The sequence below is a fragment of the Orcinus orca genome, chromosome 16, assembly GCF_937001465.1.
Source record: "Orcinus orca chromosome 16, mOrcOrc1.1, whole genome shotgun sequence".
NCBI classification, from domain to species: domain Eukaryota; kingdom Metazoa; phylum Chordata; class Mammalia; order Artiodactyla; family Delphinidae; genus Orcinus; species Orcinus orca.
The window spans coordinates 17,940,484-17,960,040 of record NC_064574.1 but is presented as its reverse complement, the minus strand read 5'-3'; the positions used below and the strand labels follow the sequence as shown (position 1 = coordinate 17,960,040).

General features: G+C 47.1%; 1 protein-coding gene across 12 annotated transcripts in view; it reads right to left on the bottom strand.

Moving 5' to 3' along the window:
• The window catches only part of PTPRT (protein tyrosine phosphatase receptor type T), a 1,087,126-nt gene that overhangs the window by 699,158 nt on the left and 368,411 nt on the right, over nucleotides 1-19,557 (bottom strand). For all 12 annotated transcript variants that reach the window (XM_049698694.1, XM_049698695.1, XM_012534093.3 and 9 more), the window contains exon 3: nucleotides 569-840. In XM_049698694.1, the coding sequence (XP_049554651.1) occupies nucleotides 569-840 (272 nt within the window). The remainder of the gene's footprint in view (nucleotides 1-568; nucleotides 841-19,557) is intronic.

The following is a 19,557-nucleotide window of genomic DNA, read 5'->3' as shown; positions in this document are numbered from 1 at the left end:
AGCGCATGGTGTGCACTACCCCTGTCAACTCAAATGTCTTTCCCTTCCTTTTTCAATAATTAGTTATTCATCTTCAAGACTCAGCCTAAGCTGTCTGGTCCTCTTAGAAGCCATCCTAATTGTCTTGCCCCCAAACACCGTCTTCCTCAGGGGCAATATGTGACTAGTTATCTCATCTTTCTGAACCTTAATTTTTTCATCTGTAAAACAGGCATGATAATAGTATCTCCCTCATCAGATTGTTATAAGAAATTATTGTATAGAAGGCTTCAGTAGCTAGCTTCCTCCAGCAACCTGTGGAATCTACATGTATCCCACTATATTCTAAGTGTTTATTTATTTATCAATCAGTTTCCTCCTCCACACTGCGATCTCCAGGGTGGCAGGGGCTGTAGAGGATCTCTTCTGCATTCTCCAGGCCTGGCTAGGAGAAGTAGCTTGGTAAACACGCGTTGAACAAGTGAGTAAATGAAGTCCTTTCTAGACCTAAACTCTAAAGAGGGCAAGAGGTGTACAGATAGATTATTACTTAAAAAAAAAAAAATCAAACTATGGTAAAACAGCATACCTGGTAGAAATGTGGCCAGAAGGTGCTGATGGCAAGCTCTGTCTTCACCCAGCCCTCAGTGACGACCCCAGACACGTTCCAGACAGGGTTCCCCTGGGGCCCACCGTTCACCTTCACATAGACATTCAAGGCCCCCGGGCTGGACCTGTCGCGGCTGGAGAAGTAGTAATGGAAATCGATGCAGTGGGTGTCATTCTCCTTCAGGGTCGGCAGGAGAAGGTGCGCCTTCTGGCCAGAGGCCCTCCCAGAGCTGTTCACCATCATGAAGGATCCTGGAGATCCACAAAGGGGGCGGGAGGTAGAGACAAGGAGAGAGAAAGAAAATCCTTCTGAAAATCAGTCACACCTGTAAACACAGTGGCCAGAAATCCAGTCCCTCTAGGAGGATATGGTTGATCCCCAGAAACCTACATTTCCTCTCTGGAGTACTTCCTCTCTCTTCTGTAACTGGGAATAAAAAATCCTACTCACCGAGGTGGTTTTAAGAATTAAGAGATGGTAACATACACGAAGTATTCTACAAAGTAAACAGTCTATAAACATGTACAGAAAAAAAAAAACAGCAAATATTAAAAACAGTAGCTCCAACAGGAAGCATGGAATAAAAACTCAGGAATTTAGTTAACTGCAACCTCCGTGGGTGAAATGAGGTGAAATATCACCTCATTCGAGCTTGGGTTGTCGCAACGGAAGCAGAAACTCTACAGCACCCAGGTATTGTTTTAACATATTCCACCTGGAGCCTTGCATTAGTACAAGGAATATATCAGAGGAGGACATATAAAAAGTACAGTATATTCAAATAAGTGAAGAAGACCTTGAAAAAATTTGAGAACCAACTGAAAGATGGAATGGAGGGTAATACTTGCTAAGCACTTAAGGGTTACCAGTGTGATGCTTACTGTCTTATTTATATATTGTTCAATTTAATCTTCAGAATGACCCTGGGAGAAGGAGAGTTTTCATTTTATTTAAAGACTGAGTGACTCGCCCTGGACCACTCAGACAGAGAGGCACGAGACCCAGATTTTCTTCAACCTCAAAGTTTATGCTATTTTTACTATTTGCAGAAAACATGACTAGTATTTTCAAACACTGGAAAAGCCTGTCTCCTAGAAAGGAAGTGAGCCTCTTTGGAGTTGCTTTGACCGATTAAATGGTTGTTTCTAGTTCTTCACCCCTCCCTGGCTCCATGCCCTTGACCTTTGGCCTTGCAGTCCCTCCCAAAAGAGGCAGAGAGCATGTCCCCGTCCCCGTCCCACGACTTTGGGCTCCACTCGCTTTGATCAACAGGAGGCTAACAGAATGAGGCTTGAAACATGCTTGCCTAGCTGGGCTTGCCCTCTTGCACTATTGCCACCTTCCATGAGAAGAATGTGCCCCAAGCAGCTGCTGCCGCCTTCAGCTTGGGATCAAGGACGGACACATGTGGAAGAGAACTAAACTCAATGGATAGTAAAGACCCAAGCCAAGCCACCCACACAGCTGAAAGCACAGCCACATAGCCAAGGAGCCCAACCTGGCTCAGCAGATCCACCGCGGGGGCTCAGACCCAGAAATGTGAGAATAAACACACACTGCTGTTTGCCACCGAGTTTCCTCTCGGTTTGTCAGGCACATGACTGCGGCAATAGCTCACTGATGAAGGTCACCAGAGGGATCAGACTTATGAAAGAAACCACAGGGAGGCACATTCCAGTTCAAAGGACCTTTTAACAAGTCAAATGGATGCAAAATGGGATGGACTGCCTGGGAGACAAAGTGAGTTCCTCATCACCGCAGGTGGCTACACAGAGCCTGGACAAACTGAGGAGCCTTCTAAGGAAATTTCACAATCAACTGGGAGGGCTAAACTCTGTGACTTAGAGTCTTATGATTCTATGAAATAAACTGCATCATAAAACACAGTAGTGCTTCCCTGGTAGCGCAGTGGTTGGGAATCTGCCTGCCAATGCAGGGGACACGGGTTAGATCCCTGGCCCGGGAAGATGCCACACGCCGTGGAGCAACTAAGCCCGCATGCCACAACCACTGAAGCCCGTGCGCCTAGAGCCCCTGCTCCACAACAAGAGAAGCCACCGCAATGAGAAGCCTGCGCACCGCAAGGAAGAGCAGCTCCCGCTCGCCGCCGCTAGAGAAAGCCCGCGCGCAGCAATGAAGACCCAACACGGCCAAAATTAAAAACAAATAAATAAATAAACTTATTTTTTAAAAAAACACACAGTAGATAAACTCAAGTTTTTCTGGAATGAATATTCCCACCTAGAAAACCACTGCTGTTTTGAAATCTTATTTTAGCCACTAAAATCTTCAGCTGGAATGAAACCTTAAGACCACTTATCCTCAACCAAGATGAGCCACTTCAGTAGCTGTAAGGAGCCTCATTCTTTCACCCTAATTCCCAAAAGACTAATCGCTGCAGACAATAAATGCTGGGCAACCCGTATCTTGTCGGGGTTCTAGAGGGCACTGGTCACTCGTAGCCTGTCTCCTCTGGGTTCAGGACAAATTTAAAAATAGACACAGGAGAGAGAGAGACTTCAAAATCTCCGCTTTATTGTTCACAAAGCTGGATCAGAGGAAGGAGCTTGGACTTGAGGCCAAGTTAGGCTTCCTGCATTTTCTTCCCTGAACCAGCATGCAAAAGCAGCTGCATGATCAAGGACTCCTTCCTTCCAACTCAACCCAGATCCCTAGGGCTCATCCCAAAAATGAGCCAACAAGAAGCAAGGTGATAAAGACAGAAACTTGAACCAATGGCTAACAGACTTTCAACATCCCACCAATCAGAAAACTCACCCACCCCCTGGGGTAGGAGCCGCTGAAAGTGGAGCGAAAGTGGTATCTTCCCCATGTTTCCAAGAGAGTCAAGTTCCCTAGTTTAGAGCCAGGCAGTAACACAGGGTACATGGAGAGCTGTCCCTTGTCAGATGTTGTCTCTAATCATCACCAACTCCCAATTGAGGCAGCAAGGAAGGAACCACTGCAGGGGGGAAACTGAGGCACAGAGGGAGGTTGGCATCCATGCCCACGTCTGTTTGCTGACCTACATCCCACAGGGTTCCAGAAGGTTCCCCTGGGACAGATGAGTGATGACCCACAAGACCCACAAGCCTCTGGCCACAGAGGGAGGGTGGGGCACAGCTACTGGTAGGGAAGACAGCCTGAGAAACAAGTGGTGTCTGGCTCTCTCCACTCAGAATCCTGGGATGCCCCGTGGACATTTAAGCTCCTATCCTCCTGCCAGTTCACACCAGGGGTCTTAGCGTCCACAGCAGCGACAGTTGGGAAGGTTTCCCGTCCACCAGCTCAGGTTCCCCCTCTTTGCATCCTAGCTCCAGTGGCGAAGCAGGCTCACTGAGGAGATGGGGCCATGTGACATCCATCCACTCCAGCAAGTCTAGGAATTTCTCCATCTGCTGCCTCCATGATTGTTAATAAAGGATGCTGCCATTTCCCTGAAGGCAGAGCTGGTGGAAGTGCTTGGCCCTCCACCAAGTCTTCATGTAGCAGAAATTGCTGGCTGATTAGCAAATCTGTCCTCTTTGTTCTGGGCACATAGCTGGATTATATCCCCAGCTTCCTTTCAGAGTTTGGGGAGGACCTGCAACTAGGTTCCAGCCAATGGGGCCCAAGTGCAAAGTCTACCACTTCCAGACTTGGTGCTTAGAAGCAGACAGCCTCCACCCTCCCTCCCCCAACTCCCACTGCTCCATTCTCTTTTATCTCATCCTTCCAAGGATGATTCTTGGACCAGGAGTCTCAGCATCACCTGGGAGCTGGTAAGAAATGAAGATTCTCAGGCCCCAGCCCAGGCCTACTGCATCTGAATTAGCCTTTTATCAAGATCACGAGGTGCCTTGTATGCACATTAACGTTCCAGAATCACTGCTGCATTGTCTTTTTCCCATCCACCAGCTGAAAGTACAGGATTCCAAGAGCCTAAGTGACGGCAAAGCCACAATTAAAGGAGCCTACTTCCCTGAATGACCATGACCATGACCATGACCATGACCATGACCATGAGGAAGGCCACCCACAATTAGGAACATTCATTTTGGACTTTAAGTAAGTAAGCAAGGAATAAACTATTATTGGGTCATTAAGCCGTTAAACATTTGACGTTTATTTCTGCAACTAGTATTATCCTTATTATTTTGGCATCCCTGTAGAGCCCCTACTTCCTACAAGTCCCTTTATTTAAGGAGATAACATGAGAAATGATAACAGTTACTAAGCAAGGCTGCAGGATGTTCCAAATAGGGACATCATTAAGAGCAGTGTCCTTGGGTAAAAAGAAGCAGAAAGAAAGAAGAGAATGAAAATAATGGACTCCAAAAATAAATCCTTGAGAAGGAAAGAAACATCCTGGACCTTCATTAAGATACTTTGTGTCTCGGGGGGCCAGAGTTGGGTTGGGTTAGGGTAACAAATCACGTTCCCCATCACCACCACCCTGACCCCCTAATGGCGATCTGTGTGACCTGATATGCATCCTCTGGCCTGTAAACCAGACAGAAAGGTATGTGTTTGGGTGCAAGTCTCAGGGAGGTAAACAAGAAAACTGAAAAAAATATATAATAAAGAAAACGATGGCTGCCCATCCCACCCAGGCCAGGTGGGAACAGCAGGAGAAGTCCTGCTCAGGAATGTCCTGGTGAGGCTGGGGGAATGCGCAGTGCTGCCCTGGAGTCCAAGTGACAGAGTGTGAGAGAGGAACCTCTGGGGATGTGGTGGGGTGCGGGAGGTCAGCGGCATCGGTATCTCGCCCGCCCCGCAAGAGGGGAGGGGGACTGTGACACTGTGACACCCACAGCAGCAGCCGTGGTGAGGGTCTCCTGCGCCACGCAGGCAGTGAGCTTCCATGAGGAGTCCGGAAAGGGGCAACACGGGCAAATGATCTTATTTATACTCATGCACTCACAACATGCCCAAGGATTCTTATGAGTGACTGGGGAGAGCCTTAGGAGGGCAGAAAGAGGCCCGGCAGCCAAGCAGGTGGAGGCTTGGGGACACGAGATTTAAACCCCGGATTAGTGTCCAATTACTGCTATAACTAAAAACCAAAAACTCGGTGGATTCATACAACACAAACTTATTCCCTTATGGTTCTGGCGGTCAGGAGTCTAAAATCAAGGCGTTACAGGGCTGCTTTCCTTTTGGAGCCTTCAGGAGATAAACTGTTTCCTTGCTTTCAGTGTCTGCCTGCATTCCCTGGTTCGTGGTTCCTTCCTCCATCTTCGAAGGGCATCACTCCAACCTGTAGTTCCACAGACACATCTTTTTCCAACTTTGATTCTTCGGCCTCCTTCTTATAAGGACCCTGTACATCGGGTCCGCCCAGACAACCCAGGATCATCTCCCCAGGGCAAGATCCTTCGTTCAATCACATCTTTTGTCATGTAAGGTAACATATGCACCTTTCCAGATATTTGTGTTAATACAACCACACACACGCTCCCAAGCTACCGACCGAATCAGAAGCCAGCAGCTATACACTGTCTAAACTGCAGGTGCCCTAGGGAATCTGAGTGTTCCTACGTGAGGGTAGAAAGTTCCTTGCGGTATCAGAACCCATCACGAACGTCTTCGAAGGGGAGTATGGTATAAAAAGCAAATGGTAGGGTCGAATCATTTGGCTCCCAATCTGGACAGAAAAAAGTAAGTTTTGGGGATAGGGCAGGCAAGATCCCCCTTTAGGCAGTGGAAACTCATCAGGGCAGCGGCCAGTGTAACCTCGTGTCACCCGTGGCTCACCAGGTACCACCCCCCGTGGGTGGCTGTTCTCAGGCCACCCTCCAAGCTCAGTAGACTGATGACCTGGAGTAGAAACATGCCACTCAATATCTGAACTCCCTTCCTATGTCTGGGGGAACCCCTCAAATTTTTAAGCAGAGCCCATTTCCTCTATGGAAATGAAAAAGATGTCCTCTTTCCCAGTCTCCTCTGTAGCTAAGACTCAGGCAGAGGATGTGAGTTCTACCAAACAGGCACACACAACCGCAATTTCTGAACCAGACACTAGTGATGAGATGAACCAGAGCTCAGTGAAGCAGAGACTGTGAAGAGGGGGCAGCAGCCATGGAAGAAGGTGCTTCTGAGTTGCAGAGGCCGCAATCAGTGGACCGTGCAGCAGATCCAGCCTCGCTGGAGTGCAGCACAGCCGTGAGTACACACAGAGGAGTGGTGACTAACTCAGCCGGGGGTGGGGGTCAGGACATCTTCCAGGAATGGACTAAGCTGAGCTGGAATTTGAAGAATGAACAGAAGTGAAACCTCACCAGTCATTGAGCATATCATGAACCCTGACAATGGAATCTGACCAGCTTTAAACTCCAGCTCCAAGCAACACTCCCTATTTATTTCCAGAAGTCCCCAAGGCACCCCAGTTAATGACACCGGTCCCCTTGTCCTCATAGCACTTCCAGGTGCAGATCCCTCATGTGCCTTTGTCATTGTTTGTGATGTCTCCACGAATGGGTGGGTCCTTGTTACTGTCTCTCTGCCCTGGGACAGACTCAGGGGACACACAATAGAACTGCTTTGGCCCGAGAGTCCACAAGGCTCAAGAGGCAGCTCTTTCTGCAAACTCACATGGCTTTTTTTCCCCTCCTCCATCAGGGTCTATGCTCACTCAGCACCTCTGCCCCCTACAGGTCAGCTCTTAATTCCACTTGGCGTCATCCTTCATGATGGAGTTCCTCCTCCATCCGTGGCCCTGCAGTCACTCCCTGCAACAGGTTCCGTCCAGTACTCTCATATCCTAACTGCACAGGGCTCAATTTCTTTTCTCTCCTGATATCCCTTTCCCAGGAATACTGTCAGCCCCATCAGGTTAGCGTAGATCAGCCGATGTAAAGAGATACTGGTGGTACAGAGCTGAACTCCACACATTAGAATACGAAAGCCTCTCCTCTTTCCCAGTTGGGATACCTTCCATGGAAGTGGGCCTGGTGGTAACTTGGGAGGGCATTTCACGTAGAGCAAACAGCACGTGCAAAGGCACAGAGGCAGGAAACCACAGCATCCAGCAAGGCAAGCACAGTACCTCAGGGAAGGGTGGGATCCTGCCATCTACAGACCTCATGCGCATCTCATCTACCTTACAGAGGTCTGGCCACATCCTCCAGAAAGGAAGCCAGATCTCTGAGTTGAGCACAGGCCTGCCGTTTTAGAGACTGTTCGGGACTGAAAGCCCTCATATATCAGCAGCTCGGTGGGGCCCTCTTTGATCAACAGGTAGGCTTAATTAATATCATCCCAGGGCTGTCAGTTTCCTGGAGATCAAAAATGAGCCTGTCATTATGCCAAGATCAGCCAGAAACAAGAAAGAGAAAGACTGTAAGTACATTTCTTCCCTTCTTCTTCTTCCCCCCCCCGCCCCCCCCCAAAATCCACTGGCGTGATCAGGAACATAAAACAGCGTTAGTTTCCTCATAGTTATTATACGTAGTACCAAAAACTGTGGAATTAAAGCAGGAAGTACTCTCTGGCTGGCCATAAACTTTGCATTTTTCCCCCCTTCGTGCATAATAACGCCTTGATAAGAGCCCCGTTATTGATGTGTCTGCAACATAGATCCCCTTTTTGGAGGCAAAACGCTTCTCCGTAGCAGATGGTGGCTATTGTGTTTACACATGAGCACCTCAGGATTGCAGTCCTCACGTCGGCAGTAAAAAGAAAACCCTAATTGAGTTTTTAATGGCTTTGCACATTGTTCATTAAGATTACATGAGTGTGCTCGCAACTGGCAGCTGAGGGCCCGGAGCTCTGAGAGCTCAGAGCTGTCCCTGCAGACCGGTGGCCCTGCCAGCTCCCAGAGCCAGCACCTACGTGAAGGGAGCGGATGGCGGCAGGGACCCAAATGCTGCCCGCAGCCAAGGCAGCTGTGGCGGCATGTAACAAGTCCTGGATTTATAGTCAAGAAAACTGGGTTTCAGTCCCACTTCTGTCATTTCTTAGTTGCCTCACTTTGAGCAAGTCAATAAACCTCCCTGGGCCTCAACGTCCTCATCTATAAAACGGGATAATGAAAGCTACAAGTCCAAGTTTTGTGGTTGATCTGTTTTCAGTGTATGTTACGTATAACACTGGACTTGACTCAATAAATGTTAATTTCATAACAAATGGTCAGCAGCAGGTGATAATGGGTCCAATGCAATTTATAACATGTTTGATGTCAATAATGTTTACTGAGAACTTAGTACATGCCAGGCATTGGTCTAAGCATCTTTCCACATCCCAGTGAGACGGTGTCATGCTATCCCTGTTTTAAAGCAAGGAACAGTGAGGAAGAGGCAGGTAAAGTCTTTTTGCCCAAAGCTACAGGGGTAGAAAGTCATAAACACACCAATTACGCTTGTTCAATAATCAGAGACTTCAGGGTCTATAAATGCCCTCTCCGATTTAGTAGCTAATAGCAACAGGTGCCTATTTAAATTTAAATTAATTAAATTAAAAATTAATTTACTCAGACACATTAGCCATAGTCCAAGGACTCAGTAGACACCATATTGTACAGCAACGACAGAGAAAATTGCCATCATCCTAGACAGTTCTATTGAGTAATGCTGGTCTAGAAACTGTAGATTATTCATCAAAGCATAACAAACTATAGCCAGGTGAGACATAAGAGCTTAACTGCTCCAACCAACTCACTTTAGAAATCCCAGTAAGGGGAAGGGACTTGACCAAAGACACACAACACAATGAAGATTCAGGGTCAGGTTTACCTGACTCCTGTTTCAGTTTGCAGCATAGACAATCCTGCCCACCGTGCCTGAGCTGTATGGTCACAGCAGTGGTTCCTCAAAGAGCTATTTAAGAGGGGAAAAAAAACTCATGTTACCTCCAGGAGGTAGAGAGTTCTTAAGCATTCCAAATGCCCGATGCCTTTTAGGGGTACCCTGCACACACAGGGCACTCACAGCCTCAGTTCTGAAATGCAATTTAACAACTATTTGTTGAGCCCCCTAGTCCTGGTGTGTGGGGATGATGCAGGACACAAGGAAGCCCTAGAGTTACCTGGTCTGGATTGGAATCCCAGCTACTCCTCTTTTGCCTGGATGACCTCAGATAAATCTCCTAAACTCTGTGAACCTCAGTTTCGTTTTCTGGCAAAACGGCCACAAAAATACATCTTATACTGTGGTCATGAAGATTAAATGAAATAGTTTATAACGTATCTAGATAATGATTGCTGCATTGTAGGTCCTCAAAAACTAGCTCCTTTCCGTCCTTCCCATTCCCCAAAGTTTTCAATGTAGTGGGGAGACCTCGATAGAATGAGGAAGAAAATGGCAAAGACTACTGAGAAACAGAATCAAATCTGCTGCCCCATTCCCACCCCTTGCAATGGATCGGTCATCAAATTCTGGGGATGCTTCCTCCTTGTGTTTCTCCTTTCGTCTTCTTCCTCTCCACTCCCACAGCCGCTGGCCTAGCTCACATCCATCACATCTGTGTCATGGACTTTCTGCCTGCTTCACGGATGTCTGCAACAACTTCCTAATCGGTCTAGTCCTTAATTCTTTCACCGATGCAACAGCAAGTAGGAGCATCTTCCTGAGATGCAAAACCAACCATGATGTGTCCTAAACTTCCTAGAAAGTCCTCCTTTATAGGAAAGGAGGACTCCCTGTTTCCTGTAAAGTCCAGAGTCTTTCATGGGGATGTTTGGAGACCTCTGTACCCTGCCTCTATCTCCTGCCTTGTATATGAATACTCTCCCCCTACACAGCCCTCATCCACTCTATGGTAAGTATAATAACGGCTTCCCAAAGATGTCCATGTTCTAATCTCCTGGAACCTGTGAATATGCTACCTTATGTGGCAAAGTGGAATTAAGGTTGCAGATGGAAGTACAATTGCTAATCAGATGACCCTGCAATGGAAGGATTATTCTGGATGAGAGAGGCAGAGGAGGCAGAATCGGACAGGGATTTGATGATGCTATGCTTCTGGCTTTGAAGATAGAAGAACAAGCCATGAACCAAAAAATGCAAGTTTCCTCTAGAAACTAGAAAAGGCAAGAAAAGACTCTCCCCTAGAGCCTTCAGAAAGGCACACAGCCCTGTGGACACCTTGATTTTATACCAGTGAAACCCATTTAGGACTTCCGACCTCCAGAAATTGCTGTTACAGCAGTAATAGGAAACTAATACACACTCCAGACTTCCCTGCTTCTGGGTTTTCGCTCAGGTGATGCTGTTCCTGAAATCCACACTGCCTGGCCCAGCCATGGTCCTTCACTAAATTACTTAAATGCAGTTCTCTCTGTGGTTTTCACTAATGCCTAGAGAACAGTTATTCCTGCATTGCTGACCCTATACATACCTCTGTTATAGCTCTCCTGCACATGGCCTAATTTAAAAGTCCAAAATGATGAAGTTTCGCTGTCTGATCACAATAAAAGGGCAGGGGGCACAAAAATGTCAAAAGATACAATGCATCATAAAGTAAGAGAATATAAGAGAAGTAAGAGAAGAGAAACAGAGTTCTACCAGTAATATCATGAAAACTAATAATCATTAAGTCAATCATAAACATAACAATTTACCAATAGCCAGGGAAACAAACATATCATTCGACATTATTCATACTATCAATGAAAGCCTTCTAATTATCATGTGTCAAAAAAAAGGAAAGAAATGTGCTTCCTTTCTAATATACCAGAAAATGGGGGGAGGGATTAACTACAGCTTAATGGATACATAGTATCTATTTAGAACAAAGAAAATACATCCCGACGTTTCAAAGGCACCGAACACTTGTGAACATTTTTGTCAGAGTCAGTTTGTGTGAACAAGTAATAACTATTTCTGTAATCATTCATTCAGACCAATAAGGTGAGGTTTAAGCATTTCATATGCAAATGTGTTAAGACAGCTCTCCAACACACAAGTTATCTGATAGTCCATGTAGGTGTGGATAATGCAGTTGAAAATGGAATTGAACTCAGGTGGTTGGATCTGAAGGTGCTGCTGGAAGGGGGCTCTCAACGTGGACCCTTCCCCCAAAGACCAGGTACCTGGGGCTCTGCATTCCTTCCCCATCACTGAGAAAAAGATGAAAGGTGAAGAAAAGAGGGAGAGAGAAAAGAAGAGGGAGGGAGGGAGGGAGAGTGGGGGAAATAAGGAAAGGGGGAGAAATCAGAGGAGCAGACAGGAAGGAAGAGGAGAGGAGGCGCAGAGGAAGAAGGAAGGGGAAAGGGCAGTGGTGACACCAGGGAAATGGAGTTCAGGCGAGGAAAAGAAGGCTGAGCAGAGAGGGAGGAGAGAGGAGGACCATGATGGAGATAAAGCAGAATAAAACCCAAATCTGAACCCTTTAACATCTTCTCCTCCCCTTCGCTCCCCAAACCAAAACCAAAACCCAAACAAAAGTGTTCACACTTTTAGACCTTCTAATAATCTTATGATGAAACCAGACCCGGCTAAACATCACGCAGCACACCGGGTTCTCCGCACGTATAACTACATAACTTGCCTCCCCCAACATCTCAGTGTAGCATCTCAACATCCCAGGAGGAAAAATAAGCATTACTGTAGGAAAAGCAATGGAACCCAACACAGGACGGAATGAGAACTCAGCCACACAAACGGTGAAATCTAACGGGTTTGTCTGAGTTGCTCTTTGACATGGGAAATCGCAGAACTCTACGGCGAGGTCGAGACAGAACTGACGGGCAGACAATGTCACTCTCCCTTCAGACTCCGACCCCTTCCTGTGCATCCATCTTAGACACGTGGTGCCTCTGTGAGCGAGCAATTCTCCCTCCATTTCTTCACCTGGAGCACAGGTGTGCAGCTAGAGCTTCTGAAGTTCCCTCCAGCTGGAGAAGTCTACAGTTCCAAGGAGTTAAAGTCACATGACGAAGCGAGTGGAGAGTAAGGAGACAGGACTGGCTTGGATTTTCTAACTAGACTCCTATGGAAAGGGGTGAAGGAGGAGAGACCCTTTTCCCTGGATCTGGTTCCTGGAGAAACAGTCATTTTGATCTTCCCACAAGAATTCCTTTCCTGTATTAGTCACATCTGCTCATTAATAACAACAACAGCAAACACATACTATCACATTTTACTTCTATTCATTCATTTAATTCTAATATCAACCTTCTCTTACAAATGAGAAAATTGAGGCACACAGAGGTTAGGTAACCTTCCCAAGGCCACACAGGTAGCAGCAGAGCCAAGATTCAAACCCAGGAAATTCTAATCATCATTTAGCTCTTAGGCTCCACACCACAAGTGGGCATGTTGTATTTGCTAGCAAGGGGTCATCACACGTTCCCTGGGATTGGCTGGCCTTGCTCTGGGGAGCTGGAGCAGGTAGAAAGAAGGGCAATGAGTGGGAGGAAAGAACAAAACTGAAATCAGTTGTCATATTAAGAGTAAAGAGAGGGCTTCCCTGGTGGCACAATGGCTAAGAATCAGCCTGCCAATGCAGGGGACACGGGTTTGAGCCCTGGTCTGGGAAGATCCCACATGCCGCGGAACAATTAAGCCTGTGCGCCACAACTACTGAGCCTGCGCTCTAGAGCCCGCGAGCCACAACTACTGAAGCCCGTGTGCCTAGCGTCCGTGCTCCGCACCAAGAGAAGCCACCGCAATGAGAAGCCCACGCACCGCAATGAAGAGCAGCCCCCGCTCCCCGCAACTAGAGAAAGCCCGTGTGCAGCAATGAAGACCCAATGCAGCCAAAAATAAATAAATAAAATATATAAATTTATTTTTTAAAAAAAGAGTAAAGAGAACAACAGGGCTGCCGGGAACACTGTCAGACCCCAAATTGTTCTTGACATTCATTGGGCTGAGTCCCTTGCTTCTGCAGCTCTAAATCTCTAAACTGAAATGACATGGAACTAAAATATATATACTTTTTAAATCTCCGAACTCTTCACACATCCGTTGGCATGATAATATTTTGATTAGTTACATTTATGCTCCAGTTACACTCAGAGAATGTTCAACAGTGTTTTATATAGAGCATGTTTGCCATGCTCTATGGAATATACTAGGTTATTACTTCGTATACGTGCAATGGGAAAAGCCACAAATGGAAAAGAGGGGAAAAATGCAAAATGAAGAAATGACTAAGTCTGTTAAAATAGTGCTGTCTTGCCTTCACATTACTAAATTGGGTCATTGCTATTATCTCCCAAGTTTTAAAATACCAAGGCTTGAAGAGACGTAAAGTGTTAAAGTCTACTTGGCCTCACCTGACGCTTTTATCTCCCAACATCTGGGTGTGATTCTGAAAGCAACCTCCTCACGTCCCCACAGAGTGGCAAGGTCAACACTGGGGAAGGTTTGTGTTTTTGTGCTTTTTTCTGGGGAGAGGGCCCATCTATTTCTCAAAGAGGTCCATGACCCTATCCATAATAAACAAATAAATACATATATAAATTAGGTTAAGAGGTACCCTGAGCTTTGCAAAATGCCTGCCCTGGAGACGCTAGGATGGACTTACTGTGAGGGCTGGCTAGATGACCTCACATCATTTTGTCCTTCATCAGCAGACCAGATGGTGGTTGGTTGAGGTGAGGGCATTACACTGTCTAATGCTGATATCAGATGGGCTCTCTGCCCTGTAGAGATGTGCTACAGGTTGTCTGTACCCTGATTCCACAGCAGCTTCCCCTCAAATCCTCAGCCACCAGGGCTCACCTTCTCCATTTGTTTCCCCTGCCACTGCATCCCTACGTCAGCTAGCACCTCCATGCCTTGGTTTCCTCCCCGCATGAAGGCTAACCCCTTCACCAGTTTCCTCCCCCAAACCCCCCTGAACCAAGCATTTTATAAATTGGGTGAAATTGGTTCCAACATCAAATATTACCTGCAGACTTGCCATGTGTCTGACACTCTAGAGAAACAGCAGTCAGCAGGACTGTTTTTGCCCCCGCGGAGATGATGCCAGGTAAAAGGCAGTTGTGAGGATGCGGGGAGTCCCGTGATACCTCGTGTACACGGAGAGAGATCTAGTCCGGACTTGATCTGGGGGAGGAGGTGTACAAAGAAAGAAAACAACAACTTGCTGGAGCAAATAAACCCCAGGCTTAGGCCTATGGTTATATAGGTGTCAGACAAGTGAAGAGGGCGCAGAAAGCATGTTCCCAGAAGACGAAATAGACTCTTTCAAAGCCAAGAAACAAGACAGTGTCTAAACTGTGGTGGGACTAGAAGGAATTGTAAGTACAGAGCAAGTATCCTACAAACCACCTCTCTAACCTCCCAGCCTCACTGTGTAGATGAGGAACTTGACATTCAGAGAGGTGCAGTGACTTGTCCAAAGTCACACAGCCAGAAGGCAGCAGTGCCAGGATTCACACTTAGGTGTGTCTGGCTCCAAAGTCAGTGCTATTTTTCTCTAAAACAGTGGCTCCCCGAGTGAAGCATGCATCAGAATTACCTGGAAAGCTTGTTGAGAGATGGCTGGGTCCCACCCCCAGTAGGCTTGGGGTGGGGCCTGAGAATTCTAACAAGTTTCTAAGTGAAGCTGATGCAGCAGACCCACGGGCCACACTTTGAGAACCACCAGCCTAGCTGGTCTCTAACTGCCAGCCCTGATGAGCCAGGGGTCCATAAACTTGGGCAGGTGGACCAGCGGTGCTGCCCCGTCTCTCCATCCAGGGCTGGCAAGTATGCTAGCCTGCTGGAGGAGGCTCCCTCCTACCCTGGGCCACACCCTGTGTACCTCTCTTAGGGACAGCAGGGCTCTGGCCACCCACCATCAAAGGTGAAGTCTCTCTCTACGGCCCAACCTCAGCAAGGCCTCTCTGCTGACGTGAGCAGTCCCCCTTCAATCACTGGTAATCACCAAGGATATCATTAGATACTTATTTACTCCCCCAAATGTACCAGGGTCTGCATAGAAAATAGCTCCATAATTATTCCTCCTCTTTTACCAGCCTCTAAGGAGCTGCAAGAATTTGACAACTGTTATCCAATTAATCCTGACAGCTTTTGTTTTTAAAATGTAAAGGTATTTCTTTCATCTAAGATGGGAAATGCTAGTTCCTTTTTTGAGGTGAGAATGAGGGCAAAGAGAGGCCAAATGAAATGGCCGATGTCACTAGGGTCATTTCTTGCCCCCTCTCTCCTGAGAGGTCAGGGGATTAATGTAGGAGAAGAACATGGACTCTGGATTCAGACTGCCAGATCAAATCCAGCTCTATCAGCTACATTCTGTGTGACCTTGGGCAAGTTACTGAACCTCTCTGAGCCACAGTGTCCTCATCTGTAAAGTGAAAATGATGACAGTAATAGGAGTACCTGCCTCAAAGGTTTGTTATGAGAACTAAATGTGTTTATATAGGTTAAGTCCTTAGAATACTGGCTGGTACATCGTAAGATCTATGTAATGTTAGCTATCATGGTCACTGGTGGCAGCAGAATCCCTGAGCCCTCCTGTGGATCTCTGACTACAACAGAGAGTGAGATAGTTGGTCCTACCAACCAGCAGGATCAGGTAGGTCCCAGTCTCACTTCCCATGCATGCAATGTCCCCAGGAGGCACCAGGAAGCCACGGCTCTCCCCAGTTTACCCCAAGGAACATTTTTCTTTGTCAGTGGTTCTCCAAATGTGGTCCCCAACCTGGCTGCATCAGCATCGCCTGGGAACTTGATAAAAAAAACAAAAACAAATTCCTGTCCTACTGCATCAGAAATTCTGGGGTGTGACCCAGTTACCTGTGCTTTCACAAGCACCCCAGCTGATGCGGATGCATGCTCAAGTTTGAGAACCACTTTTTTTGTGCAAACAGGCTCCCAGGGACGCAGCCTATTTGGGTGGGCCATGCTAACCCAGGGTATCAGGCAAGCTCCTGTCCACTGCATGGTCCCTGCATTTCCCACGAAGGCACAGGTCTCCTGGGGTCACAACACTGTAACAAAAGGCCAGAGCCTGGGCTCTTGACCATCGCCCTACACCGCCCCGCATGAAACTGCCTTCCCAACTCCCACTTCCAGGAAGGCCTCCGAGCATCACTCCTGTGGGCCAGCCTGGGAGGGGGCTTTCATTGCCATGGGAGGCAACCACAGTTGGCTCTGCACGTCTGAGGGCAGGAAGAGGATACTTGGAGGGAAATGCCGACTCACAGAAATAGACACAGAGGGTCTCCCAGTCCTACCTGTGTCCTCGAAGCCACCAGGATGTCCCCATGGCTATGGACTGGAGCTTTGAAATCAGGTCCCTGAAGCACCTGACATCCTTCACGGCCTTCACCCCAAACTGCTCCCTCCTCCCCTCTCACCCTTCACTTCTCTACCTGTTTCCAATCCTGTCAACTGCAAATCTGATTTCCCACTTCCAACTTACATTTCCCCTAATATCCAGCCCCAGTCTCCTTCCCTTGTCTCACTTTTTCTACCAAAATCCACTTTGGATTTTAGACTCTTTGACCACGAGGCAAAGGCCTCCCTACCCCTTGGTTATCCTCCCTCTTGCTGCTTTCTCCCTCATCCAGTCCAGGGGAGTCTACACTCCTCGCCACCAAAGACCCCGTCAGCTCCACCCAGACACAGACGGAAAGACAGAGCAGGACAAGATGAAGTGCAGAAGCCCTAGGGCTGAAAGCCGCCAGGCAGGCGACGAGCTCTGTGTTACTTTTCTGTGGCAGCTGTAACCAAGGACCACACACCGAGTGGCTGAAACAGTAGAAATGCTTGATCTCACAGTCCTGAAAGCTAGAAGTCTGAGGTCAAGGTGTCAGCAGGGTTGGCTCCTCCTGAGGGCTGTGTGGGATCACCTGTTCTCTCTCCCAGCTTCCAGTGGGCTGCCGGCAATCTCTGGCATTCCCTGGCTTGCAGAAGCATCACCCCAATCTCTGCCCTCAAATTCACACGGCATTCTCCCCACGTGTTTGTCTTCAAATGTCCCTTTTTCATAAAGACACCAGCCGCACTGAAGTCTGGGCCCACCGACCTCCAGTATGCCCTCATCTTAACTAATTACATCGGCAATAACCCGATTTCCAAATAAGGTCACATTCTGAGGTACGGGGGGCTAGAACTTCAACGTATGAATTGGAGGGAGGTAAATTTCAACCCATAACAAGCTTCCTAGATCCCTACGACGCTCAACACCCAAAGAGGTGCCTAGACATCACACAGGAGAATTCCTGTAGAGATGCCCAAACACCAAATTGGGAGACGTGGTGTAGTATTCATTGCTTTTCATTTTAAAATGAAACCCAGGGGGAAAAAAAAACCCCAGAAAAGTAGAATGTAGGGGAGAAAATCGCCCACCACAGAAAGACAACAACACAAACATCTTGCCGTATTTCCTAGCAGCCACATTTCCTGGCATGGGTTAGTGCTTTCTGCTGAGTTGTGGCATTTAATTGGGCTTGTGACTGTGGTTTGTAAGACCTTGCCAAAGAAGAGGCTTAATGAGGGATTACAGTTTATAGTGGACTTATCTGCACTGAAGCAACATCCAGATGCCATTGGAAAAGGCACAAACATCCCTTCCACAGGGCTGCCAGTTCACTGATGTCACCAGTTTGTTCTATGACAAATGTATACTGAGCACCTGTTATGTGCTGGGCACTGCTGTAGGCCCTGGGAATACAGCTGTGAACAAGGCAGCCAAAGTACTTCACAGAGACAGTTTGCTGAGATGGAAATCCTCCTCTGGAGCTTAGGGACAAGTTGAATAGGGCTTCTGTCGATGCCCCAAAGGACGCTCACCAGCCTTTTCATCCCATGATTTCTTTGTTTTGAGTTCTTGATTTCTGGTTCATCCTTTGATGCTCTGAAGTATCTGTTCAGGGATTATTTCCCCAGGAAGGCTCTCTGAATAGCACGTTTTCTGAGCCCATGCATTTCTGATACTGTATCATTTGTATAGCACAGATCACTAAACTTCTTGAGTCTCAACCCATTCGCTTCTAAACACCACAGACCCAGGCCTCCCACGCTTTGCTAACAGAACAAAGAGAGCAAGCTGATCTCTCATCTGTCAGGTCCTCTTCTTGTATACACACCTGGGAAGCAGGTACACAGGCACATCTCACACCCTGAATCCTGAGATACAGAAGATGCTTTCATTCTGTGGGTTTATACTTGGGGGCACAGCATGGCGATCCAGATGCAGGAGGAAGACTGCCTGCAGTCAAATCCCAGCTCTGCCATTTCCTAAAGTGTACTGTCGGACAAATTCCTTAGACTCTCCATGCTTTTGTTTCCCAATCTGCAAAATGGGTATAATAAAAATCCCAGCCTCCTAAAATCACAATGAGGATTAACTGAGTTAATATACGTCATGGCTCAGAAAAGAGGCTGACAAACTTTTCTCATAAAGGGCCAGATAATCAGTATTTTAGGCTTTGCAGGCCATACGATCTTTGCCACAAATACTCAACTCTACTGTGGGAGCGTGACAGCAGCCATAAAAAATAGATAAGCAAATAAATGAGGCAGGGTACCCATAAAACGTCACAAAAACAAGTAGCAGAGGAGCCCACGGGCTGCAGTTTGTGGACCTCTTACTTAGAAGAGTATCCAGCAAATACTAAGCTCTCGATAGACGTTAGATATTATTCTTATTAATTACGATTCGATTCAGAAGGATGGCGTTTGGATCATCTCCTATGCTTACTGTCTGATTCTCTGACACTATGAACAGATGGTGTACATGAAAAACCACCATGCACAGAAGCTTTCCTCCCAGCCCACCTATAGCACTCTACTTGCGAAAACTACACCTTCCAAGATACAATGTGCTGCCACAATTTCCCTGCTAATTTTTGCCTTGTTGTATTTGTGAGTTTCAGCCTCCAGCAAGATGTAAAAAGAAAGGGTGGGAGGAAAACAATACAACTTGGACTGCTTCAGAAAGTCGTGTTCGTGCTCTAAAGGATGTCTGTCCCATTTCAGGTGGGTACAGACCTCAGACTTCTACTAGAGGAACAGGGAAGAATTAAGGCCACATCTCATTTTTGTTGGAGGGGCGGCTGATTTAACATTTATCTTGACCATTTCAATTAG